At 47.1% G+C, this 25,874-nt stretch overlaps 1 protein-coding gene across 1 annotated transcript; it reads left to right on the top strand.

Annotated features, from left to right (window-relative positions):
- Nucleotides 1–203: 203 nt before the first annotated feature.
- Nucleotides 204–25,414, top strand: LOC129399931 (phospholipase B1, membrane-associated-like). The gene is made up of 13 exons (XM_055121360.1): nucleotides 204–278; nucleotides 1,598–1,655; nucleotides 2,189–2,247; nucleotides 6,483–6,547; nucleotides 6,785–6,828; nucleotides 7,021–7,120; nucleotides 9,266–9,317; nucleotides 12,748–12,828; nucleotides 14,161–14,226; nucleotides 14,687–14,781; nucleotides 16,422–16,500; nucleotides 18,306–18,401; nucleotides 25,250–25,414. Exons 1-13 carry the CDS (start codon nucleotides 204–206, stop codon nucleotides 25,412–25,414), a joined length of 1,035 nt encoding a protein of 344 aa, XP_054977335.1.
- The last annotated feature ends 460 nt before the right edge of the window (nucleotides 25,415–25,874 follow it).

Below are 25,874 nucleotides of genomic sequence, written 5' to 3'. Positions count from 1 at the left end.
TTAGCTTTTTCTTTTCTTTGCTTCTTCTATAGAAGAGTTAAGACCTCAGCCTAAATGAGAAACTGGTTGGGTGTTGTCATAATTTACTGAAAGTAGTCACAAGGCTGGCAAAGTTCCCATTAACGGGGAGCTTTAGAAATGTGGGATATAGGCTCCCGCTCTCAGTCCCACCAAATCTGTATTTACCAAGACCCCAGGCTTTCATGGGCATTCAGCACCCTGTGTCTTCTGACAGAAGAGCAAGTTCAGCTTTCAGCCTATGTCTGCTCACCTGCCTGGTGAGTGCTCTCCTAGGGTTCCCTGGGATTCTGAGATCTTCAAAGCCTTCTTGGCTCAAGAGTTTTGTTATCTTGTGTGTTCCTGCATGTTGGTCAGCACAGGCAAGCATGTTCCTAATTCAGTAGAATGTCCACAGCAGAGGAGGAATCCATCTGTGTGATGAATTGAGCCATCCCTTGGAATTAACAAAATGACCTTGGATCAAGCAATAATTTTTTAAAGGAGTTTCATTTTTGCTCCCTCCAGAGAGGAGTTTCTCATGAGCCTGATCTTTGCCACCTTCTGGACAAGTAGAAGACATGGGCTTCTAGAGGCCCCATCAGCCCCACTGCTATAGAGTCAGTACCGCTGTGGGCTCTCTTGGCAAGGGGCTGGTCTCTGGAGATCTCCTGGGGGTGTGATATGTGGACTCTGGAGGGGATGCTCTCTCACTGCTTCCTCCACATCCTCAGAACCATGCTGGTTCTGGGTATTTCTATGCCCTCTGTTTTCCCAACAACATTGGCTTCTGGAAAATGGTACTGTGTTCCACAGTTAAGGGAATTTGACTCAAGGTGTCCAAGTTTAGACATTTACTTATAAATTCCAGAATCAAGTATGCAAATAGACATACACATAAAAAATGAAGAAATCAGGTATTCTTGGCATTGCATATAAGGTTTTTTGTCTTTCCCCAAAAGTTTTAATTCATTGTTTGATTCCTTTCATTAGCTTGAAGCTAATGAACAAAGATAAAATTCATTTATAATCTTGTATGGAGATGTTATTGGTGCTTGCTCAAGCAAATTGCAGATCAACAGGATGACAAGTGATACAAGTGATACAATCTTGTATTAGGCATCCAGATCTGTGGTCCTTTGGATATTTATATGTTTATTTCATCCTGGGGCTGGAAGTCAAGACCTCAGACATGCAAGAAAACTGATTTTCTGTTGCATCACAGCTATGTGGCCCTTTGGGAGATTACTGTCTGCTATGTGGCCTCACTTTATTTTCCCTCTTTTTCTGAGTCTTTTGACTCCATTCACAAGGTAAATAATCTGGAATAAAGGTAGGGGAGATAGGATAGCATTAGAGAAAACCATGTGGGTGCATATGGGCTCCACACATGCTATGCTTCATGCAGAATGGCATGGGGACATGACTTATTTCTTTTTTCTGACAGCCCCTAATCCATTCTATAGCAGGTCTTCCCCTTGAAGATCCCCCACAGTGGAGAGTCCAACTTCCTTCCAACAGTCCTTAGTCAGGTGACCTTGGCCATGGTTAACCTTCCCACTCGAACTGCTGGGTTCTCTCTGTCTTCCTGTTCATTTAGGACTGGGGTAGTGACTTCCCTTGTGATGTCACGCATTCCAAGGAGATCCCATTATCAGGTGAGTCAACACATGCTTCCTTCTAATTAAGGGCCTACATCCATGAGTGGCAGATGCTAGACACACTTGAGTGCCCAGGGAACCTTGCCTGGTTTTTGAGAATACAGACCTAGCTCCTAGGTCCCCATCATGGGAAACTGGCTGGAATCCAGAGGGGCAGTTCCCATATGCAGGGCAGGGGTGCTCTCCACAAAGCCCTCTCCAGCCCCACGTCTCAGGCACACTCACTCCAGACCTTAGTCCCAAAGCAGGTACATCAACAGAATGATATCCTAGATGCCTATTCTTAGGAGCTCTGGATTTAGAACTTTTGATTGGAATGGAGTCTTCTCAAGATGAAAATAAGCAGGAGGTGCAGAGTATTTGTATCTTGGTTTCTCTGACTGAATAGAAGAGGCACGTGGGCTCTTAAACCTGAGACTAGAAAAAGAGTGCACTGGGGGCCTGTAGGACTCAAACCAAATCCCAGATTCCTGGTATGCCATGCTCACAGATCTCTCTTAAACACCCATCTTTGTGTCTGTTTGCATTAGCCCACAAGCTTCGACCATCAGATATCAAAGTGGTGGCCGCCTTGGGTGACTGGATCACGGTGAGTACTGGGGGACTTGAGGGGGATCCACCCACCCAGCCCAGTGCAGTCATTTTTTTTGTTCCTACTGGCTCTGAGTTGTCACTGTGAGACACTGAAACGTAGGCCAGCAGCCACAAAACCTAGAAAACGCATCCCCAACCTAGTAAAACCTAGTAAGCCCTTTCCCAGGTCCCTCAAACCTCTCCTCGTTCCCCTTCCCTCCAACCCAGAGACACCAGTGCCCCTTCCCCGCTGTTCCTGGTTGTGCACAGCCCTCAGCTCAGGTTGCCCACCTGTATCTAGGATTACACTCTCCCCCACCTTCACTCGGAGTCAACCCACCTATTGCCCAGTGCCTGTCCACCTAGGGAAGGGAGGCTCCTAAGGGCAGAGGGAGAGCCTACCCATGTTTTACTCTGTGAATGGCATTGCCCAAGAGTGTAGGTTTCCTGTGGGTAAGACACTCTCTACATCCCTGAGAGGAAAGCAGAAACTTTCCTTACCCCACAGTTTCATACAGATAGATTAGGAATTAAGTCTCTTTGTTCTACTGATGCCATAATCAGTGCAATGTCTATCCCTATCTCTTAATATTTTTTATGGCTTGACGTTGTTTGGTCTGATATAAGTGCCTATCCTGGCTTTAAAAAAAATGTTTTTTCTTTCTCCTTCAGTTTGTTGTGATTGTTATGATTGTTTTCCAACCTTACATTCTGAGCTGTGCCTATTGTTTAAGAGTTTAAGTGTGTCAATTGTAAGCAACAGAAGGTTGGATTCTATTTCCTGATTCATCTTGCCATTCTGTGCCTTGGGTAATTTTGTTTTTCCACATCCATCTGTTCTCAGGGTGAATTTTGGTTCAGTGCACAGGGATCACTCTTGATAGTGCTCAGAGTGATATTTAGTGCTGGGTAATGAGCCTTTATAGGCTGCATGCAAGACATGTGATTTATCACCTGTAATGTCTCTTTAAGCCCTGCATTTTGTATCTTTTATGGAAGGGTTTAGTCTTTTGACTGTTAGAGAAATCATTGCTATGGAGGATTTTGTTGTCATATATCTATGAGGAGTTTTGTTTGTGCCATTTGATATTTGCATTTCTTTTTTTTTTTTTTTTGCTTTTTGGGTCACACCTGGCAATGCACAGGAGTCATTCCTGGCTCATGCACTCAGGAATTATCCCTGGCGGTGCTCAAGGGACCATATGGGATGCTGGGATTCGAACCCGGGTCGGCTACGTGCTAGGCAAATGCCCTACCCGCTGTGCTATCACTCCAGCCCCTGATATTTGCATTTCATATGAGGCTATTCAGTATCCCCAACAGAGCTGGTTTAGATGCTGCTTGACCAAACAGCTGCTGTTAGTCTGAAAATGTTTTTATTCCTATTTCAGTACTGAGTGATAACCTTGCTGGGTAGAGGATTTTTGGCTGAAGGTCCTTTTCATTCAATACTTTCTTATATCACTCCATTCTCTTTTGCTTGTAGAGTTTCATTAGAGAACTCTGATATAAACCTTATACCCCTTGTATTTGAAGTCTCTTTTTCTCTTGCTGTTTTAAGAAGTCTATCTCTCTCATTGGTTCTTGTACTTTTGATTACAACATGTCTTGGTGTTATTCCACTTAAATTTACTTTGATTGGCACTCTTTGGGCTTCTTGGATCAGTGCTCCCATCTCCTCCTTCATACTGGGAAATTTGAAACTATTATTCCTTCAACTAGAAATTATTCCTTTCTTTTCCAGGATTCTGTAAAAGAATCCAGGATTCTGATGTGGTTCTCTCTAGTATTGTCAATAATAGATGTAATATTCTCTTCATTTCCCCCATCAATCTCTTTCCTATTGTGTCTACTTAGTTGCTGGATCTGCTTCCTGTATCTCAAGATTCTATTTTTATTTTCCTTTCATCCAGAAAGCTGCCGATGCTGCCGTATTCTATAGTTCTTTAATGTCTATTTAAATAAGTTTGCTGTTTCATTTTATTTTAGGTTTTTGGGTCACACCTTGCAATGCTCAGGGGTTACTGCTGGCTTTGTTCTCAGGAATTACTCCTGGCGAGATTGTGGAACCAGAAAGGATGCTAGGGATCAAACCAGGGGTGGCTCCATGCGAGGCAAATGCCCTACCAGCTGCACTATCTCTCTGACCTAGTTCTTTCTTTTTTTCCCCCCATCAAGCTCCATGTTCACTGAGTCTCTGTTCAAATGTCTTTGTTGGATCCTTAAACATTGAGAGGATGCAAAGTTTATTTCAGATAGATTAAAACGGTCTGTGTTGAGAAGATTTTTCTTCCCTTTTGTCACCTTGTTGACAATGTTGATGCCATTTTTGAAAACTGCCCCTGGTGCTCTCCAGTCTGAAGGGTGAGACTGGGGTTGCGCTCTGGCTTCTCCCCCCAGGGCGTGTGCTTTGACTTGCTCCCCTGAGACTCCTCCCCAGCCTCCTGGACTGGCAGCACTGCCATGGGCCGGCAGCTCCGTCTGGGTCTCTGATGGGCATGGATGCACCGGGCACTCACTCACTCTCAACTGCTGTCCTGGACTAGAAGTCTTGGCTGGGTCCCCAAAGGGAGGCAACTGTGCTGGGATTCTCATGCTCACCTGTGCTCCTCCTTATCATCCTCAAGAATGTATTTAATTTGTGTGTGAAGTTGGAAGCCAGACTCCTGTTAATTAACTCCGGTGATGCATCTATATGAGTAATGGACATTTCTCAATAACCTGGGTGGTTGTGGTTGAGGGGAGTTTGGAGAATTAAGTTAGAGGTAGATTATTTAAATTTTTTTTATGGGCCAGAGTGATAGTAAAGTGACTATCACCCTTGTCTTGCATATGGCAACCTCGGTTTGATCCCAGGTACCACATGGGATCATATGGTCTCCCAAGCGCCCCCAGGAGTGATCCCTGAACACAGAGCCAGAAGTGACCTCTGAGAATCCCTGGATGTGACCCTCTAAAAACTAAGCAGAAAAAAAACTTTCTTTTTTTTTTTTTATACATATGAGTACATGTTACTTTCTCATAAGTTTGGGAGGACTATTTTATTTATTTATTTACTTTGGTGAAGCTGGAGCAATAGCACAGTGGGTAGGGCATTTGCCTTGCATTGGCTGACCCGGGTTCGATTCATCCATCCCTCTCGGAGAGAGTCTGGCAAGCTACCGAGTGTATCCTGCCCGCATGGCAGAGCCTAACAAGCTACCTGTGGCATATTTGATATGCAAAAAAAGGTAACAAAAAGTCTCACAATGGAGACATTACTGATGCCCTCTCGAGCAAATCTATGAACAACAGGATGACAGTGCTAAAGTGCGACTTTGGTGAAGCAAGATTGTTTTTATTGAAACTTTCTTAGAAAGCAATGAGTGGAGAGGGGCTGGAGCGATAGCACAGCGGGTAGGGCGTTTGCCTTGCATACGGCCAACATGGGTTCGATCCCTGGCATCACATATGGTCCCCCAAGCACTGCCAGGAGTAATTCCTGAGTGCAAAGCCAGGAGTAACCCCTGAGCATCGCTGGGTGTGACCCAAAAAGAAAGAAAAAAAAGTAATGAGTGGGGAGAAAGAGAGGAAGTAGGTATACAAGAAAGAACACAGGATTGAGGAGTAAGCCTTTACTTTTTTTAACAGGAATTTTAGAGGAAGTGTTGTGGAGGTGGTGGAAACTGACTATGATCTCACAGAAGGTATTAGAGACTTTTACATCTGGCCTGAAAGAAGAAAGTTCAGTGTCTATCAAAAAATTTAGTTGGTAGTTAGGGATCAGAGCGTGTGGAACTAAAGGGCAGTAGACAAAGGAGGATCACTGGGGACCAGATAATGTTGAGCTCAGAATGTTAGTGGAAAGGTTTGGCTTTGACCCAAGCTATCAGGGAAACCCCCTGTGAGCTCAGTCTGAGAGGTGTAAAGCAAAAGGAATCCCGGGAAACTCTGGACAGCCAAGGGAGCAGATGCGGGAGACGGCAGGTGTCAGTGTGGACGTCAGAGCATTGTCTGTGTGGAGAGGAAAGACCCAGCCAGGAAGCTGGCACATGGCAGCACAGACACAAGGGTGAGAAGCAGGCACCTTGGCCTTCCAGGACTGGGTGATGTGTGGAGGAGACACGAGTCAGGAATGCTCAGGTGACTGAGGTGGCTGCAGGAAGGACTGTGCCCTCTCAGAAAAGATAAACCCAGCTGCTAGGAGGGAAAGGGGGCTCCTCGTGCAGTGAGCTGGAGCTCAGGTCTGCAAATGTGTCTTTGTCTTTACAGACAGGCTTGGGAGCCAACCGTGCCAATGGGAGCCGAATCACAACCTGGAGGGGCCTCTCCTGGAGGTAAGGGTCTTCAGTCATTTTCTGTTGTGGTGCCATCCAGAGACATAAATGGTGGGTTTGTCCTTCACACTCGTTTTGAGGAAATACTGGGTCCACAGAGTTCCTGAGGCTCAGATTGTTCCTAAGGGTGATAGGAATGACCAGACAGGAAGGGGGATCCAGTTATGTCAGCAATATGGCAGCACGTGGAGCAGCAGACTGGAGGGATTTTAACACAGATGCTTTGTCTTTCTTCAGCATCGGTGGGGATCAGAATCTGCGGAAGCATATCACACTGCCCAGTAAGTAGGCACATGGACCTGCCCCATCACTAGGGCTAGGCTAACCCCTCTTGGTGGCTGGGATCTTCCCCTATGAGGGAATAGAGGTCACATGCACGGACAGATGTCACTGTCTAGGGAAACTCATATCAGTCTGTGTGCCCTCCTGGCCCTGCCCTCCTACCTGAATTCCTGTTTCCTTCCTCCCAAAAGACATTCTGCGCAAGTTCAACCCTTGGATTCGAGGGTTCTCTCAGGGTACATCGGGACAGCTGGCAGGGCTGAATGTAGCACGTGCTGATGCCAGAGCCCGGTGAGTCCACGTAGGGAAGGGACGAGGGTAGCTGAGGGTGCTGAAGGAGGGATTATTGGTCGGGGAAAGACTGAGATCATGGTAAGATACAGGAGTGGGGAGCCTCTACCCCACCCTGGCCCTGGGTGGGTGTGCATGGAGACTTCCAGCTTGCCTGGCCCTGAGCTGACCCCTGCCATGAGTTAGCTTCTGCAACTCTTAAGCCCTGGAGAGAGAACCAACAAGAGGACAGGGAAGGCTAAAAAGTTTCCTGGGTCCTGAATCTCTGATCCAAACCACAGAAGCCAGGATTGCAAGGGTGAACTCAAAACTGTGCTCTGGCCCCATGCTGATCCCACCTCTTCACGGCAGTAGGAGGGGTGTGGAAGGTCAATGACAAGTGTGTTATCCCAGTCCCTGCTGCTTTCCTACTGACCTAGGCCCACCCAAGCTGAGGCTCAGGTCAAGTACAGTGTCCAGGAATGGAGATGTCAGAGCCTGAGCAAGTGAACACCTACCCTTGTGCAAGCTCATCCCGCTCCCTTCCAGGCTTTGGAACCTCCTGTTCTGGACTCCGGAAAAGGCAGTATTTTGCCACTAGGGAGCTAGATGTCATCCTCTGAAACAGCATACAGATGTGTTTTGCTTTTGCCTGGATTTCTATTGCTGACCACCCTGGTGAACCAAGCTGAAATGCCTGTCAGTTCACTGATTCCCTGCACAGCGTCTGGGTAACTGCTGCACTCTAGGCCTCCTGCATGCCCAGCAGGGAAGCAAAACCACAACTCTCCTGTGTTTAGGCCACACACACACACACACACACACACACACACACACACAATGACAACATCTGAGTCATGGAAAGCGTTCTGTTCCAGATGGCATAAGAAGGAGAAACTTATTTTTCTGCAAGAAAATAAGAGCTTATTGCAGCCATGATAACAACATTCATTCAGTAATTACCACGACTGCTACTGGAATCATTATTATTATATAACCCAGCGGTTAATTTCCTGGAGCCGATTCCACCGTGTGGTGACATTCAGTTCTACTTTCCCGTCCCCTAAGATCTTGTCTTTCCATACTCACCGGCAAAGGAATCTTTATCCTCACAGTTGTGCTGGGATAGCAGATAATGGTTTCATTAAGCATTTCCATGATGCCAGAGTTGGCAAGCCTTTCTTCATGTACCTGTTGGCCATTCCCAAACCTTCCCTGGGGAATGCATATTCAGCCTCTATCCATTCTTCTATTTGGTTCTATTTTGCTGTTGGGTCTTATGAGTTCTTTATGTTTTTGATATTAAGCCCTTATCAGAAATGCAGCTTGCAAATACTGTCCCCATTCCATGGATTGTTTTTACAGAAGCTTCTTAGTTTGCTCTCCCCCTTGTTTATTTTGGGATGGTTGCTGTAGTCTAGGCACCATATTCTATGCACATTCATTTCTTGTGCCCAGGAGGGTCACTTCCAGATTTACAGCAGACATATGGGAGTGAAGGGAGAACTGCCATGTCTGCGTTTGCCTCCCCTGCATCTTGCTTTGTTGACAAGCAGGACAGTGGTGGGGGAAAGTGCAGAGATCTGAACTAACTCTAGAGGACAAAGAACCTAAGGCAAAGGGAAGAGAGGGCATTGAGGCAGAGGAGGGAAGAGTCAGTCTGGAAAGAAGAAAGCGGAAGGATGATTTAGGCTCTTGATTCTAACACACTTAAAGCAAAACTCTAGTTAAGCATTTAGCAGGCTCAGCTTTCAATTCAAATGCTCTCTAATGGGAAGGTCTAGCACTTCTGACCCAATGTCTATGGACAGGGGTAGTTGGTTACAGATTGGGAGTCTGAACCATGGGACCCACAGACCTGACAGGGTTTTGATTAGAACTAGGTTGAAATTTCTTAGAAACCTAAACACTTTCTATAGGAGTTGAACCACCTGGTGGTGGGATTGGTATTGAAATAGTAAATGCCTAAAACTTAATTATCAATTACTTTCAAAGTGAGTTCTTTAATCAAATAAAAATATTAAGAAAAAACCTAAGTGATTCCCATATATTCAGAAGGAATTACCAAACATCTCTTCTTAGTCCTCTTTCTCAGTTGTAAATCCTCCCACTTGTTCTCTTGCTTTTGAGCCAACTCTAATGTTCCTTTCTCTTGCCCCTGCCCAGGGACTTGCCGACTCAGGCCAGAGACTTGCTGAAAAAACTGGAAACTGCTCCTGTGAGTACAGGGTACCAGGCTTCCTCTGAAAAGTACAGGGGTCCACAGATGGGCCTCTAAAGATCCCCTTCAGCACCTCTTCTGGCTCTACTTCTGGTTTAGACAAATGAGAGCTAACCCAGGGCTTGGTGCCTGGCACCCTCCTGGCTCTGCCTTGATCAGGATCTGTCCAGTGACCACTGAGTGAGGGGGAGGAGGAGCAGGATGGTGACAGGGTCTTTGCCCTTGGCCTCACGTGTTTTACACTTTCCCCAAGAGCTGGCTTTCCAGACCCTGTTAGATAAGCCACGGCTGGTCAACTAGCCTCTTCCTCCATCCTTCCTCCTTTCTGCTCACTTGGCCCCTCTAAACTTCTCACCAGCACTTTACAAGCTCTCTGGTTCACACAAGCCTTGGAGTCCAGCTTCTGTGGGATCTGGTTTGGGTGATCTGAAGCCGGGTCTCCCTATTCCTCCTCAGTCAATGCAGGGCTCTCCCTCTGATGTCAGTGGGTCCCACTGGTGACTTATCTGAAGTGGGGAGGAGAAAGATAGTCACTTTCCCCCATCTGCCATTTCCACCTGGGACCCAGGTTTCTGGGTTCTTGTCTCACCTTGCAAAAAAGAATTTCAGGAGTAGACAAGCAGTGACGTAAAGCAGATTTATTTGGAGGTTTTTAAGGGAAGGAGGAAGAGAAAGTGGGAGAGAGTGGAGAGTAACGCTCTCAAGAGAGAACCCAGGCTTTTCCAAGGGCAGAGAGAACTCCTACACACACACACAAGCATTAGACACAAAAGAATGAATGTACACATCTCAGGAGGGGAGATGTGGGCGACCCACATGCTTGGGCGACACATGTGCTCGGCTGTTGGATAACACTTTGCTGCTCCTGCAAGGAGCTTAAGGTTTATTGATCCACTCCTACAGCAGAACAACTGAGGCACAACTAATAATCCTATATTGCTTTTCTCTTTCTGTTATGTCATTTGTATGGTTTATTGGTTTATTTAGCAGTGTCCTTTTTTTTATAGACACACGAAGACAATTGATTACATGCTATGTAGCATGGGAGTTAATTGACTCCAAAATAATATTTACTCCTGGGCATCTGTATTTACTTGACTTAAGCCTCAGTTGCCCTTAGTTTCTAGCACTCCAAGAGCAGGGTCCCGACGAGGGACTGATGGACCCAGAGCAAGCTGTGAGCTACCCTGGCATCGAAATGGGCCAGGCCAAGCACCATAATACTTAACTATAAGTTAAGAGCACAGTTATGGACAAACTCTGTCATGACCCAAAAGAGGTAACTGAATAAGGACCCTACTGGGGTTGGGAAGACTAACCTGGTCTGAGGACTGTGGTGTGGAATATATAGTGAGATGTCCTCAGGAAGAATCAAACTTTAAGCTTTTATTGTGCTCATACAAAATGACATTGCGGGAAATATTAGAAGTAAATTTACTATAGCCATTTAAGTGGATTACTAGCTGAGGAAAGAAGAAAGCAGCGCACCCTGGATGGAATCCTACCTTTGAGTGGATCTCCTAGTAATCTGGAGTAATCTCTTTAGATGAGATTTTGTCCTTGAGTTGATCTCCTGGAGGAGTGGCCTTACCTCTCTTTGTTCAACCCCACCTTTGTATACCTACATGATTCCTATATAAACTATGCTATAAGGGGCTGAGGTAGTCATTCTCTGTGGTTAGAATGTCACAGAAGTCAGGAGGTTACCAGAGTCAGAGAGTCAGAAGTCAGAGAGTCAGTCATCAGAAGGTTACAGGTCGTGGAAGTCAGATAGTGAAGTTACGAGATTAGAAGTTCACAGAAGTCATATAGTTATAGTTGGATCAGTCAGTCGAAGAAGTTAGGTCAGTCTCCGTGGTGGGAAGGTGAAGAAAGTCAGATAGTGTAGTTATGAAGTTATGAGATTAGAAGGTTGGGAGAGGCCAGAGATTACAAGGTTGGCACGAACTGTAAGGGGCTGACGGGGTCAGGAGAAGTTGGTAAGTGGCAAAGGTCCAAAGGTGAAGAAAGTCAGATAGTTAAGTCCTCAGAGGGTTACGAGATCACCAAAGTCAGATCAGAAGGATAGAAGGTCAGAAGAAGACAGGAGAAGACAATAGCAGCAGACTAGAGACCATGAGACAGACACAGAGAGAGAGAGACAGAGACAGAGACAAAGAAAGAGACAGAGACTGAAGGAGAAGACAGTAGCACTGACGGGAGACAGCACAATGGCACGGACAGAAGACAGAGCACAAAAGAGCCTAACAGCACACATAGAAACAGAGCACAACAGAAAGAGAGCGTAGCAACGAAGAGAAGACAAAACGAGGAGGAAAACTGAGACTTTGGAGACTTTGAGGTCCGCAAAGAGACAGGATGATGGAACTATGATGACTGAGACTACGGCCGGCAGTAAGGACGACTATGACTGCGCCATGAAGGGAGAGATCAGACGCACTGGGGAGTCTGCCCATCACCCATCCTTCGCCCATTGTCCTGGAAGAGCCTGGGGAGGTCACTCCTCATCCACTGAATGCCACCACTGCGTCCTGCCTGTGCCCGCCCTGCACGGTGGGCCTGTCTTTGCCACAGTCCACCATTCTGTTTTTCACTTCTTATGTATTGTATCATATGTTGAGTTGAAACGAATGAAAACTCAACACTGGGCCACTTGGACACAAAGCAGCATGTGTGCTCAGGCAACATATGTGTGCCCTTCCTTTGGTCGAGGTAGCTTTTATAGGATTTCTTCAACCTACCCTATGTGGAGCTTCTACCTAGGTAAAAGTCCATTGCTAAGGAAGTTGTCAAGGGGGTAGAGTTGGGAGTGGTGATGGTCTTCTTTGAAATTCCTTTGCTGGCCTTTTGTTTCTGCTGGAGCTCATGTTGGAGGGGGGTCCAGCCTCCTCAAGGTTCATTGCTGGTGCCAGTGAGGGTCTTATCAGGCCTTAGTTCCTGATTATCTGCAAGGTTGTCCTTTGCAACTTCAGAGTCTATTCCTTCCCAGGAAATTGACTGCCATCACCTGGGAAGAGGCCTTCCCGATCTGCCTGCCTGCCTACATCACCTCCGATCCCCCTCCCTGCACTCAGACGCAAAGGACTCTGGCAAGAAGCAGCTTGGAGGTCTTCATTTCATAAAGTGACCTTTGCCCTTAGCTCCTTTGTACAACTTTAGATTATATCAAATAGTATAATATATTACTTCATTTAATGACTATAACTTTCTTAGATAGTTTGAGGTAAAAAAAATCATTGTCCAAGGTGAGCAGAGGCAGATACACATGCCCAGTCACTCCCCACACTCTCTCCTGTAGACGTCTTTGTCCTGGCACCATGGACATCCATCCTCCAGGCTGGCATAGCGGGAGGAAGTCTCTGGAGGACTCTCTGGCCTTTGTGTGTCCTTTGCACCTGAGTCTAAAGTTTGGTTTTCTGTCCCTTAGGAAATCAATATAGAAACAGACTGGAAGCTGATCACAATCTTCATTGGGATCAATGACTTGTGTGATTTCTGTATTCATCAGGTAGGCCCCTGAGTGACCCACCGGGCACTGAGAGGGAGTATCTAACCTCTGTCCTACCCATGCCAGGGCCCTGGCCTCCCACATGGGAGTCTCACTAAGGCAAGGGAGACAGGAATGCTGGCATCAGAATGTCAGGGGCACCTGTCTTTAAGAAGTTGGCTTCCTATGCAGACAAATACTATCCTTAGGTGTCAGTGGGTGCCCCACCCCCTTGATATGTATTTTTATTTAATTTTTAAGTGGGGTGTTATGGAGAGGCCAAACATTGTCATCATTGAAGTTGGATAATATAAAGTAGTTTCCAAGGTGCATCTGCTGCCCTCAGGGACATACCACATTAACCCACTTTGGATGCCTGGCTGAGAAGCCTGCTTCTAATGCTGTTTCCCCAGAGAAATAGGTCCAGATTTGCAAACTATGATAAATTGTGACTTATATATGTCTTATTCCCTAAGTTGGGAACAATCTGTATTTTATGTGTCGGAGGAATATAGCTGACCTGACTCAGAGGGCAAAGTGGGGGGTGCTTGGCAGTCTTAGGGGAAAAAAAGCATTTCTCACCTCAGCTCTGAGAGAGATGAGTCCAATCCCCAAGTACTTGAGAAATCCCCTCCTCACTCAGGGGCTTGCTCCTCCAATCCTCTTGTGCCTGTTCCCTCCTCTATTGCCCAGACTTTAGGGCATTAAGTGACCTAAATCCATATGCATTTTAATGCCGTTGTGCACTGGGGTAAAGTGGAGTCTGACTGGAGTAGCCACGAAAAGCCTGCGTCGTGTGTGAATCACTAGGTTGATGAGAGTATCTTTTTGTGAAAAGGCTGTAGAGGTCACGCAAGGATTCACACAAGCCCCATTTTAGCAAAAGAAGCCAGCCAATAGTTAAATGATAGGTCAAGGAAATGAAGTCAACTATAGCTGAGTCACCAGGGTTGCGAGTTAGGAGGGTAGAGGAGGAACAAAGGTCTGGCCACCAAAACTGGCTTGATCCAAAACCCAGAGGAATGAGAGTTAGCTTCCTGGGGCTCCACCACATTGGAGAGAGCTGGTATTAGTGATGGGTTGAGTGCTTCAGCTCTGTTGGGCTCTACTTTTGAATATGAAGTGCCAAGAAGCAGGAGTGTCTCTGAGGGAATCAGGGGTTACGATGTACAAAAGACTGTGTCCCAGCAGCCAGGAAGGACTGAGTTCAAGCCTACCCAGTACCCCCAGACTCTTCTATAGCCACTCAGCCCATTTCCAGATCCCAATCCCCTCCTGTGTTGAGCACTGGACCACTCTTGTCCTCATCTCACGGGGGAGCCCAGATGCTTAGAATGCTTTCTTACTCCACAGGGTAAAAATATGACTGAGGGCCTTGTTGAGCACATAACTGAGACCATAGACATCTTCTTCCATAAGGTAAAAATAAACAGAAGAACATTCTCAGGGCACATGTTCCTGAATCTATTTGCCTGCTGGGGGTAGCCCCGTTGGGGTCTCAGTGCAAGGAGGGTTCAGTGAGAATCATATTGAACCTGAGTCCCACTATGAGCAGCTACTTGGGGGGCAGGCGAGAGACTGTGTGGCCTTTCTCTGAGGTGACTCCCCAGGTATAATTGGGCCACTAATACCAATTGGGTAAGACCTCACTGTTAGGTGGCTAGGAGAGGCCCAAGGAGACAGCTGGCCTGGATTGTGGCCAGGGGCTCAAACATAGAGACTCTGGAGAAGGCATATCCTTGTGTCTCAGTGTCCTGAATATCATGGGTAAGACTGGGAAAGGGGAAGGTGGATTGTAGTTGAACCCCGGGCAACTTTCCGTCATCATCAGTCCCTTTCTCTAACTTCCCATGGGTTACGCTCACTTTGCTCCCCACAGCTTCCGAGGGTTTTCATCAATCTGGTGGAGATCATGCAAGTGGTACCATTGTACCAGAATCAAGGAGGGAAGTGTGCCCACCTCATGGCACCTCAGTAAGTAGATGACTCACCTGACTGGGCACCAGCAGTTACGACCCTGTCAGTCAGGCCATCAACCAGGGGCTTGGACTCCACTTGAGCAATGGCTCTGTTTAATTCATGAGTATAAGTCATGTTGTTTTTTCTGAGACACTGTTTTATTTACTTTATTTTATTTTATTTTATTTTATTTTTTTGCTTTTTGGGTCACACCTGGCAATGCACAGACAGGGGTTACTCCTGGCTCTGCACTCAGGAATTACCCCTGGTGGTGCTCAAGGGACCATATGGGATGCTGGGGATCGAACTCAGGTCGGCCGCATGCAAGGCAAATGCCCTCCCCACTGTGCTATCGCTCCAGCCCGACACTGTTTTATTTAGTAAAGTGAGAGCCAGAACATATGTTTTCAATGAAAGCACTTTATCATGGTCCAGCCTTCCAAATGCTTTGCAGCGAGTAGGTGTTTGAGCAGGAGCTCAGACCTGGGCTGTCCAGACAGTTGCATCCAGAAGCAGGTCCTGACTCCTGTGGTTAGGCGCTGTGGTCTCTTGCACCCTACACATGACATCTCTGGGCCTCACATGACTCACCTTGAAAGGTAGGGCAAGGTATTGGGAAAGCCCATGTGACTGGGCAGGCTCCCCAAAAAAGCTTTTATCACGGGGTGGGAACTCTCTGGGATTGTGGGCTCAGAACTAAGGACCTGATGTGCAGGCTGAGAAAGCTCTGGGAGCTGGAACACGTGCAGGGAGGGGGTGACTCTGGTGGGAAGCTGCTAACTTCTGAGGCAACAAGATCTCTCAGAGTTCCGGGCACTGTTGCCTCTGGGCTGCAGTGGATTTGCTGGTTCCATTTTTTTGAGGTGTAGGGGGGACACCTGATAATGCTCAGGGGTTACTCCTGGCTCTGCACTTAGAATTACTCCTAGCAGTGCATAGGGGACAATATGGGATACCTGGGATTGAACCTGGGTTGACTGCATGCAAAGCAAGTGCACTAATACTATCTCTCCCTGTTCCCATTCTTTTTTTTCTTTTTGGGTCACACCCAGCGACGCAGAGGAATAGTCCTGGCTCTGCACTCAGGAATTACTCCTGGCAGTGCTTAGGGGACCATGTGGGATGCTGGGAATGGAACCTGGGTTGGCCACATGCAAATGCCCTACCCTCTGTGCTATCACTCCAGCCACCACCTGTTCCCGTTCTTGATAGTAACTTTCCCCCACTTCCGGCTCCATGGGGAGGCCAGTGATTGAAGGATGTGAATGTCTTTTCCAAAGTCTGCAGGTCTTGCTCCTATTTTGTAGGGAACCTCAAGGTTTTTGCTGCTCCCTAGCTTCCTAAGAGATTTCCAACTTTAAAGCTCTGAGGGCATATCCTAAGGAAAGTGTGCTGGGAACCCTGAGAAGAAGCAGATAGGCCGTCATAACCCTCTTCCCCCAACCTTAGCTCCTGCCCCCGTATCCTTCCCATCACCAGCTGTCAACACTTCCACAAGTATTCCCTGAACACTGTAGTCTTGAATTTCAGCTTCTGGGAGCTGGCTCTGGGATTCGGCATGGCTGGTTGTGGGGTCCCTGTGTTAATCACTTCCCGGATTGGGGTGTGGAACTTGTCTCCCTGGAAGTGCTCTCCATGTTTTTCTCCTCTCACAGGACCGACTGCCCTTGCTTCCAAAACTCTGCGAACTCCCCAGTGGCCAAAGGACTGAAAGAATTCAATCAGAAATTTCAGGTAAACCCTGCATCCCAGACTGGGCAGCCTTCCTTACCCCTGACAGGGGTTCTGAAATCCTGTGTGCAGCGAGGTTTCACTGAGAGTGAGGGAGCTTCCTAAAGTCAGGTACTAGTCCTGATACTAATTGGTGATATCAACACCAGGCCCAGAAGGGAGGAGCAGAGATATGTTAGAGGGAATGCTGGGAGAATCCCATCTGACAGTTCATGAATAGGTGAGCACCCAGAGAAGGAAGGGGAACACCCTCCCTCCTGGACAGCCTGAGACTCAGCCCTGCCCTCATTAGCTTCACAGAGCTCAGCTCTCTTAGCCCCCTCCCTGACTCCCCTCTTCCAGCCCTCTGCACTCTGTGGAGAGCACACACAGGACCTGACCCCTTACTCTCCGGGCAGCTTCCCCTGACTCCTCTTCCTCACTGATACTTCCCCTCCATCTTCTCCCATTTGCTGGGCACTGAACCCAAACCCTGAGTTACAGCTCACGGGTTCAGAACTGCTTCCACTCTCCCGGGGGAGTGGAGGGTGGGGGGCAGTGTATTAACTTTTTGAGATGTACAATCCAGTTTATCAGTCCTGGCCATGCACAGTGAATCTAATTCTCATGGCCACACCTGCTCTGCCACAGAGATGTGGGAAACTGGTGCCCTGCTGTTCCCCCACTGAACTGGGGCTCCCTGTTCTAATTCATCTCTTTGCTCAGTGAGAAGGGAGACCTTTGGTCCTGGTTTCCAGGGACTTTGGGCTACCACTATGCCTGCTGCCTTTGGGGGTACCCCATGAAATCTCTTTGACGTAAAAGAGGTGGCATGCCACTGCTCACCCCACGGAGCAAGGCCAGAGCCATCCTGCTGCCTCGTCAGCAGGTTCAGGGTTCAGCTGTCTGTTTCTCCACCCTCAGACCGAGATCTTCAACCTTGCCTCCATGACACAGTTTCAAAAGCGGGAAGACTTTGTGATGATTGTACAGCCGTTCTTTCGAGAATCCACTTTCCCCTACAACAGTGTACGTTCAGTTTTATTCTAGAGACCTTGTGTGGACCCCATAGAGGTCATGTCGTTCCTTCTTGGGTTTTGTGACCAGTGCTGCTCTGAGGGGTTTCCCAGAGTTTGCAATTTTTCTCTCCCTTCATGTTTTGGATGTTACTGGAGCTTCAAAATCCTGAGAAAGAAGAGGAAATCAAAACCCACTTAATCCAGAGAACATCACTGTGCTATTTTCTGGGTGGATTGGGAAAAACTGGAAGAAACACCTAAAATACTTCCAGCTGTCAGGACAGGCTGAAACGTTGAAGGAAAAAGTGTACGTGTTTGAGCAGAGGCTCGGGCCAAGACATTTCAGTATGTTTTTTTTTTAAAAAGCAGTATGCGTGCTGAAAGTAGATTAAAGAACAAACACAGTAACTGCTCAGCATCTGTATTGCAAACCCTAATGCCCAAAGAAAGGGAGGGGAGGGAGGAAGAGGGGAGAGAGAAAAAGAGACAGAGAGGAGAGAGAGAGAAAGAGTGAGAGAGCAGCAAAGTGTCTGCCATACAGGGGGTGAGGGTGGGGTGGAGGTGGGAAGGAAACTGGGGACATTGGTGGTGGGAGATGTACTCTGCTGCAGGGATGAGTGTTGGAACATTCATGAACAGCATCGTAACTGTGTATCTCATGGAGGCTCAATTTTAAAAGCAGTGTATAACCAGGGAGTTTGGCAGTTTTCAAGCCAGTTGGCTGTCGAACTCAAAGGATGAAGAACACCTGCAGGGGTTTTGGAGAGACCTCTTTTCACAGGAAGATAACCCCCATGCTTTTGCTCACAGGAAGGGTATACTGACTCCCAGTACTTTGCTTCTGACTGTTTCCACTTCTCATCACTCACTCATAATGAGATGGCCATCGCGCTCTGGAACAACATGGTGAGTGCCTGTGTCAGAGGGACCCTCTACCAGGGGTGGGTTCTATTTCGGCACTGACCATCATCCTGGGTGACAGAGCTTCTTTTCTCCCTGGGCAAGGCTCAAAAGGGCACACACCTTCTCTGACCTGACATTCTTTTCATTTAGTGATGACCTAAATGAGGGAGAGGGCTGACTAGAATTGAACTGACAAGATGAAAACATTAGTTCCACTTCTTGCTGTGTGACTGTGAGCAAATGATCTCTCTCTGGCCATCTGTACAAATTAAGTCTAAGCATCTACAGAATTAACAAGAATGACTGAACTCAGAAAACTGGCCTAAGATGGAGATAGCTCCTTATACAATAATTAACAGTATCACCCATTAGTCCCCCAATACGTTCTTCATTGTGGTTTCTTTGAACCTCACAAAGAGCCACACAGTCTAATTCTCAAGGCTGCCCTCTGTTCAGTCTTTCCTGAGAGGGAAGGGAACCTAATAAAATGAACATGCTCCGGGGCACAAGGATATCTGGCCTGTGCCTCACCTCTACCCTTTATGGCTGGCTACTCATTACTGAAAAACCAGCCATGTCTGTGCAGAACTTGAGCAAGAACCTGAAGTACCATATCCTCAGCACAGAACCCCTGAAAATCTTGGAACCAACTGCATTTTAAAGCCTAGATGATCCTGTATCACTGTATCACTGCCATCCCATTGCTCATCCATTTGTTCAAGTGGGCACCAGTAATGTCTCCATTGTGAGACTTCTTGTTACTGTTTTTGGCATATCAAATGCGCCATGGGTAGCTTGCCTGGCTTTGCCGTGCGGGCGGGATACTCTCGGTAGCTTGCTGGGCTCTCCGAGAGGGACGGAGGAATCAAACCTGGGTCAGCCATGTGCAAATGTTGCTGCCATGCCAGCAGGAACCAGACGGCCCTCTTTTGTCTAGATTTTTTTTGGTATAGAATTATGCTTCTTTTCTACATTTTCCCCTCATGGGCATTGATGGTGCCTATCCAAAACTCTCTGGAATATATCAAGAAAGTCCCAGTCATTAGGGAGATACATCTGGACACACTTACAGATTCTTTTGGGGTCAAGCCTGAAGCCACCATAGATATTTTTTTGTTGTCTCTGTTGAAGATATCACTTCTGGGTTCTTCCTGCTTTTAGTTTCTTCCTTTAAGTGGTACCAGCAGTATTAATAGTATGAGCATCAGTCAGAGTCTTGGCCGAGTCTGCAACTTGACAGTGGGGTGATTTCAATGCAGAAGTTGAAGCCGGCAAGCCGCAAATATGAGCTGGTGTTGGAATGCCAGCTTCTGAAGGATCAGACTCAGGGTGATCAGAGAAGAGGCTGATTCCAGATTTTAGGTAAGGGGATCCCTCTAGATCTTGTCTTGGCAAAGTAGACTGCTCCATTAAATAGGATCACACAGATGATCCTAATGGCGCCAAATGAATCCACTGGATTCTTATGACATATGATCCATGAGTAATCCACTGAACAGGACCCCATGTCCATGACCCAAATGTAAAAAATGAAAGAGGATAAAAGACTGTCTTTGCCAGTGCTATCTTTAATTTGGGAAAATTAAAAAGTTCAGTGTCATGGCAATGATAGTTGAAAATGATCCCTGATGATAAGAACTGCATGCTGAAAGTAGGTAAAAGAACAAACTCAGTATCTATATTGCAAACAATGATGTCCAAAAGGAAGGAAAGGAGGAAGAAGGGAGGGAGGAAGGAGGGAGGAAGGGAAGGAGAGTGGGGGAGAGAGGTGCCTGCTATAGCAGATTATATCTTGGTGAGGTCTGTCCTGGGATGGTGGAGCCAGGCCGGGGGTATGGCGGTGGTTTTGGTTTATGGAAGCAAGTGGCTACTGGGGACACTGCTTGGGTGGGCCGCCAGGCCAACCTGCCCTCCTCCCATTTACCCCAGTCTATTCAGCCATGCTTGGGTTCAAAATTAACTGTGGCTTTTAATCTCTTTCAAGATTTATCTATAGCTCTCTGAAATAAGGCCAATAAATGAGCTTGTATAGCTGAGCCGGAGGTGGTTTGTGGGTGTGGCTCCCACATACCTAACTTTTGACTGTTTAATTTCTTGGTAAACTTGGTCCCAGATTGTTGGGGTCTGGCCAAAGGCACAGCGGCAATTTGGGGGTATCAGGAAGCCTGAAGACACCATCAAGCTGCTGATGAAATCACCCCATAGGTACAGGTTGACTTGTTGGTGGCACCATCCTCCCATCAAGAAAAAAATTTAAATATATTAATCTGGAGCTCAGAGAGTTGATTTAGAATGGATAGATAAAAAAACATGTGGGAGACATAATGTAAAGGTGATATTCCAAGTCATAGGGTCAACTAATTGCTCCCAGGAAGAACTGATAGAAAAGTAAAGGACCAGCACGACTTGGTGCAGTTTTCATTTTTGACACTGGTGGCAGATAAGTGAGGCAAGTTAAAAGATTATCTTGTCCAGAGACCTAAGAGAACTGAGTGTTTCCAGAGGGAGGCATAAACTTTGACAAAGGCTGCCAAAATGGTGAGCAAGATGCAGGCAGAAGAGACCATTGGATCTGTAATATGCCAGCCATTGGTGTCCTTGAACAGACTGCAGTCAGGTGATAGGGACTGAAGGTAGATTAGAGAGGACGTTAGAGCACCTTGACAAGAGCAGCCCGTGAGTGCCAATGGCTCTTTGTTAGTGTTCTCAGCAGTGCTGGCAATGGTGTCTGGAAGGTGCATCAGGTTAAGAGGAGGATCTGTGAAGGTCAAGAGCTATCAGAGCAGGCTGTGCCCCGAGGGCAAGGAAGGGGTAGCAAGGGAGAGACTGATGGGCTCATCAAACCCACGTTATCATCAGCTTCTTCTGCAACACTCGGTTCCTGGGCTCCTGCACTAACAAGGTTGCACCCAACCAGCCTATCCTGCAGTAACTGCTCTGCTAATGGAAATCTGGTTAGAATAACTGTTATCTCCCTCACATTCACGCCAAACTGGTGTTTGCTCTTTATGATTTGTGCCAGTGTGGTGTGAGGGGGGGGTCTCTCTTTATTGTTGTGATTTGAATTTCCCTGAAGATATAGAACATTTTTCCATATATATAATTTTTTTAAAAATTGAATCATTGTGAGATTGTTCACAGTTGGGTTTCAGTGATACAACGTTCCAACACCCATCCCTCCACCAGTGTATATTTCCCACAACCAATGTCCCCAGGTTCTATCCTGCCAACCTCCTCCCCAGCCTATCTCTGGGCAGGCATTTTCCTTAACCCCACCTTTGAAATTTTTTTAAATTAATTAATTTTTAATGAATAACCATGAGGTGCAGTTACAGACTTACAAACTTTCATGCTTACGTTTCAGTCATACAATGATCGAGTACCCATCCCTCCCCACCAGTGCCCATTCTCTACCAACAATGTTCCCAGTATCCCTCCCATCACCCCACCCCATCCCGCCACCTTTGTATGTGGTTTCCTTTGCGGATTTTGCTGCTTTAGTTATTCTGATCAAGATGTATCTTGAAGTTCTTTTATTTGAGTTTCTTTTACCTGGTACCTTTTGTGTAATTTGAATTTGGGTACATGAGTTCTTCACATTCAAAGTCTCTGGAGACTTTTCAGTAATGGTTTCTTTAACTGTTGCTTCTACATCAGAATTTCCTTTGGTCTTCTGGGACCACGATGAGCATTATGTTGTTCCTCTTGAACTCATCCCAGAGTTGTCTTGTCTGCTGTTAATTTATTTTGAGGTCTTTACTCCATCTTCATCTGTTGTCTGGAGGATTAAAAAAAATATTTTTTATTTTCTAAAGATGTTCATAATAATTTGTTACATTCAATATTCAGTATTCCAACACCTATCTCACTATTATTACTCCTTTCCACCACCATTATTTCCAAATTTCCCAACCACCTATCAAATCTGCCCCTGTAGCAGGCTCTGAATAATTTATTTTATATTGCTTATATTAAATAATTTGCTAAAAATGACCAAAAAAGTGCTTCCTTAGAGGAAAATATGTGAAGACTGTTGTATCTTACCATGGTGCTATCAAGCCCTTGTATAAGAGATTACTCACATGTTGTCACAGGTTAAGCTTTGTGTTTTATATTTTGCTAATCGAGATTGGTTGCCTTCTACTTTTTTATCCCTTCCAATGTGATGTGCTACTCCTGGTTTATCAGTGATGTCCAGGAATTAAAAAATTTGGAATGGGATGATACAGCTGAAATTAAAATTTTAAATGGATGGTGGCTTTGGGTGCCCTATGCTTTTACTCCTCCAGTGTAACTAGGGAACAGTGGAAAAGGCTGTATGATGAGAGAAAGCACGATCACAGGCTAGGATTGGCCTTTAGCTGGCAGAGCATCTTTCTGTGTCTTCCTGGGAAGTGTCTGGGAGTCAGGAGCTGACAAGGTCTATGTCTGTGTAGTCAGGGAAGCGGATTACAAGATGGGAGGTATTTAGAGCAGAGTGAAAGTATTAGGCATAAGAAATATTAACCTCTCTGAATCCCAATTGCTCTAAAGAATGTTCATGGTAAACCCCTGAATGTCACCGAGTGTGGCCCCAAACAAGAAAAGTTTAATAAAAAATAAAAATAGGGATAGAAAGATGTGTTTCAATATAGTGACAGACATTTACAAAAAAAAAAAAACACCTCAAAAACAAAAACCAAAAAAAATAAACCCACAGCCAAAACCATACTCAGTGGTGAAAAACTGAAGGCCTTCTTCCTGAGATTCGCACAAAGCAACGATGGGCTTTTCCTTTACTATTACTCAGTATAATTTTGGAAGTCTTATCAGCAATTAGGAGAGAAATAGAAGCAAAAGGAAGGCAAATTGGAAGTCCTCCTGACAGTGCTCAGGGGGCCATGTGGGATTGTACAGCGGGTTGTCCCTCTATTCCTATTTAACTTAAAACCATGAATGTATGATGAATTTTGTCAAAAGCTTTCTTTGCATCAATTGATATGGTCACATGATATTTATCTTTGCTGGTATATTTCACTAACTAATTTGTATATATTGAACCATTCTTACCTCTCTGGATTAATCCCACTGGATATGATCCTTTCAATATGCTGTGGATTCAGTTAACTAAGACTTGGTTTAGGACTAATCACATACTTCAAGAAGCTAGTAAATATAATTTTCATTTCTCCATAAAATTGAAAGTACAGTATTTATGGTCACAGTTATGCAGGTGGGAAGATTGGAAATGAAGCTTCTTTGTATACATGTATAGAGGGCCTGGGGGTCGTCAGTGTAACCTGGGCCTCATATTCCTGGGTGCATCCATGGCACAGAGCCAGGGATCCTACCTGACTCCCATTCAGCTGCTAACCTAGCACTCTGGGAGGCAGAAGTCAGGTCCTGCTCCAGCCTAGACTGCTAGTATCTGCCCTGGCTCTGGTCTCTGTCTGTTTCACACCCCTCACCCCCACCTTGTAAAGAAGGTATGGTGTGAGCTACTTTCCTTGGGCAGGACTCTCCCAGCTTCACAGAAAATCAAACTGTCCTTTTCTCTCTCCAGCTGGAGCCTGTGGGCAGCAAGTCCACCTCCCATGACTTCATATTTAATGAGAACAGAATCTTATGCCCCTCTTCTGTGAGTAAATGTCTTACCTGACTGGTAGAAAAGATGTCTGGGGGTGGGGGTGGGGGTGGTCCCCAGCCCCCTGGAGGCAGAAAGCTTCTGTTTGGAGACTCTATATTCTATATATGTTCTGTTTGGAGACTCTATATTCGTGCCCCTTCAGTCACTGCCCACCCTTCAGATCTGTCCTTTCCGCACTGCATGGACATTACTCAGGTCCTCAGGCTGGTCATGTAGGTGTGAGGGAAGGAGAAAAATCAGGTCCCAGGGAGGTGGGGAGAGGCCCTCAGGGAGGCAGGGAGTGAGCTCTGGGTGGTACCAGGCTCCAGCACCCTGCAGGATCCCACCACCCTGTGCTCTGTACCTGTGGGAGGAGCTGCCCCAGGCCAAGAAACCCCCTAGGTGGGGCAGGGGAGGCAAAGGGCAATCAGACCTCAGGGTCTGATCTGGGGCCTGGGGGCTCCTTCTCCGTCCTCCCACTGTCTGTGCAGGCCCTTGCAGGCCTGGACCACTGACAAGCCCCTAACTGGTCTTCCCACCCTCCCCTCTCTGTCCCTCCGTCCATCCCGCAGTGGCTGCCAGACCCCCTGGCACAGCCTAACTGGAGATGCTCCAGTCCTGGCAAGGCTGCTTGAAACCCTTCCCTGGTCCCTGCAGCCTGTAGGGGAGCCCTGAGGGTCGCCGCCTTCTGTATCCTGGGCCAGGCCCTGTGCTCCTGTAACTGCCCCTCTTAGGGATCCATGACGGTTGCTCTCTGTGCTGACACTACTCCCTGCTCCTCCTCCTGGGGACCCATCCCCTGCCCCTGCCTCTGGAGCATGTCCTCAGCCCTTCCAAGCCCAGTGTGACCCTCCCAAGGCAACTGTCCCCAACCCAGACAGACACCTCTTTAGTCTCTCTTCTATGTCCCCTCCCCTCTTTGATGCTGACTCAGTCTCCCCCCTCTGTGATGTGGCAGTTCTGAACAGCGACAGGCCCTCCAGCTCCTAGCATGGATGGCTAGAGAAAATCAGAGAGCAGTGGGGAGGGAAGAAGGAATGCAGAGAAAATATGCATGCCACCTCTTCGGGGCCTTTCTGCTCGGGGGTCTGTAACCGACACCCCCATCCACTCCTGGGCTGGACAAACACTGTGGACAGGCCAGGACTTCTCTCTCTGGATGGGAACTGAGCCAGCTGCCCAGCTGACCCAGACGGTAGACGATGGTTCCTGGTGACCCTAACCCCTGACCCTTTTTCCTCCACAGAAATACCCCTACTTCTTCACCGAGAAGAACAGTCCTTCTAAAAGGAAAAAATGGTGGCGCTTCTGGATCCTCATTTCTTTGATGCTATTTTTCTTCCCTGTGCTCATCACCACCTTGGTAGTAGCGGCAGACAGAGAGGGGATTCTGGGAGCGCCGGGGACCTAGGCCTGCTGTGCAGGTGCTCGGCCCCAGCCCCTCAGCCTTGTTCCTCGCCCACTCACTGCCTCAGCCACCTGCGGCTGCCATGAGATAATACCTGGTCGCAATGGTAACCCAAGGCACAGTCATGACACCTGGGGGCCTGGGGTCTACACACATGGATTTGGAAATTTTTAATAAAGGCCCATGCTTTTGTAGTCTCGGGTGGTCCAGTTTGAAGCTCTCACTGTCTTTTGTGCCACACAGGAGCTTGTCCTGTCCTTTCTCGGCCACGGCTGCCCGAGGAAGAGTTGCCCAAGCCCACCCCAGCCCCCGCAGGCACCAACCCAGCAACAAGTCTCTAATCCCCAAGGTGGGAGGAATGCTGGTCCCCAGGTGGCTAGAGTCAGGGCTTGAGTGAGCAGCCCTGGTTCAGCCCAGCAGCATCTCTGCTCTGTTCCTGCCTCTTGGAACACCCTCTTATCTC

The sequence above is a fragment of the Sorex araneus genome, chromosome X (assembly GCF_027595985.1).
Source record: "Sorex araneus isolate mSorAra2 chromosome X, mSorAra2.pri, whole genome shotgun sequence".
Lineage (NCBI taxonomy): Eukaryota > Metazoa > Chordata > Mammalia > Eulipotyphla > Soricidae > Sorex > Sorex araneus.
Note: the sequence above shows the minus strand (reverse complement) of the source record. Positions and strands in the feature narration are given on the sequence as shown.

Bases quoted from the DNA above. Each gene is read 5' to 3' on its own strand.
- LOC129399931 (XM_055121360.1), top strand. From the start codon at position 204: ATGGGCATTCAGCACCCTGTGTCTTCTGACAGAAGAGCAAGTTCAGCT. The intron at 6,548-6,784 runs GTAAGGGTCTTC...GTCTTTCTTCAG, and splicing joins TGGAGGGGCCTCTCCTGGAG to CATCGGTGGGGATCAGAATC. The intron at 16,501-18,305 runs GTAAACCCTGCA...TTTTGCTCACAG, and splicing joins AATTCAATCAGAAATTTCAG to GAAGGGTATACTGACTCCCA.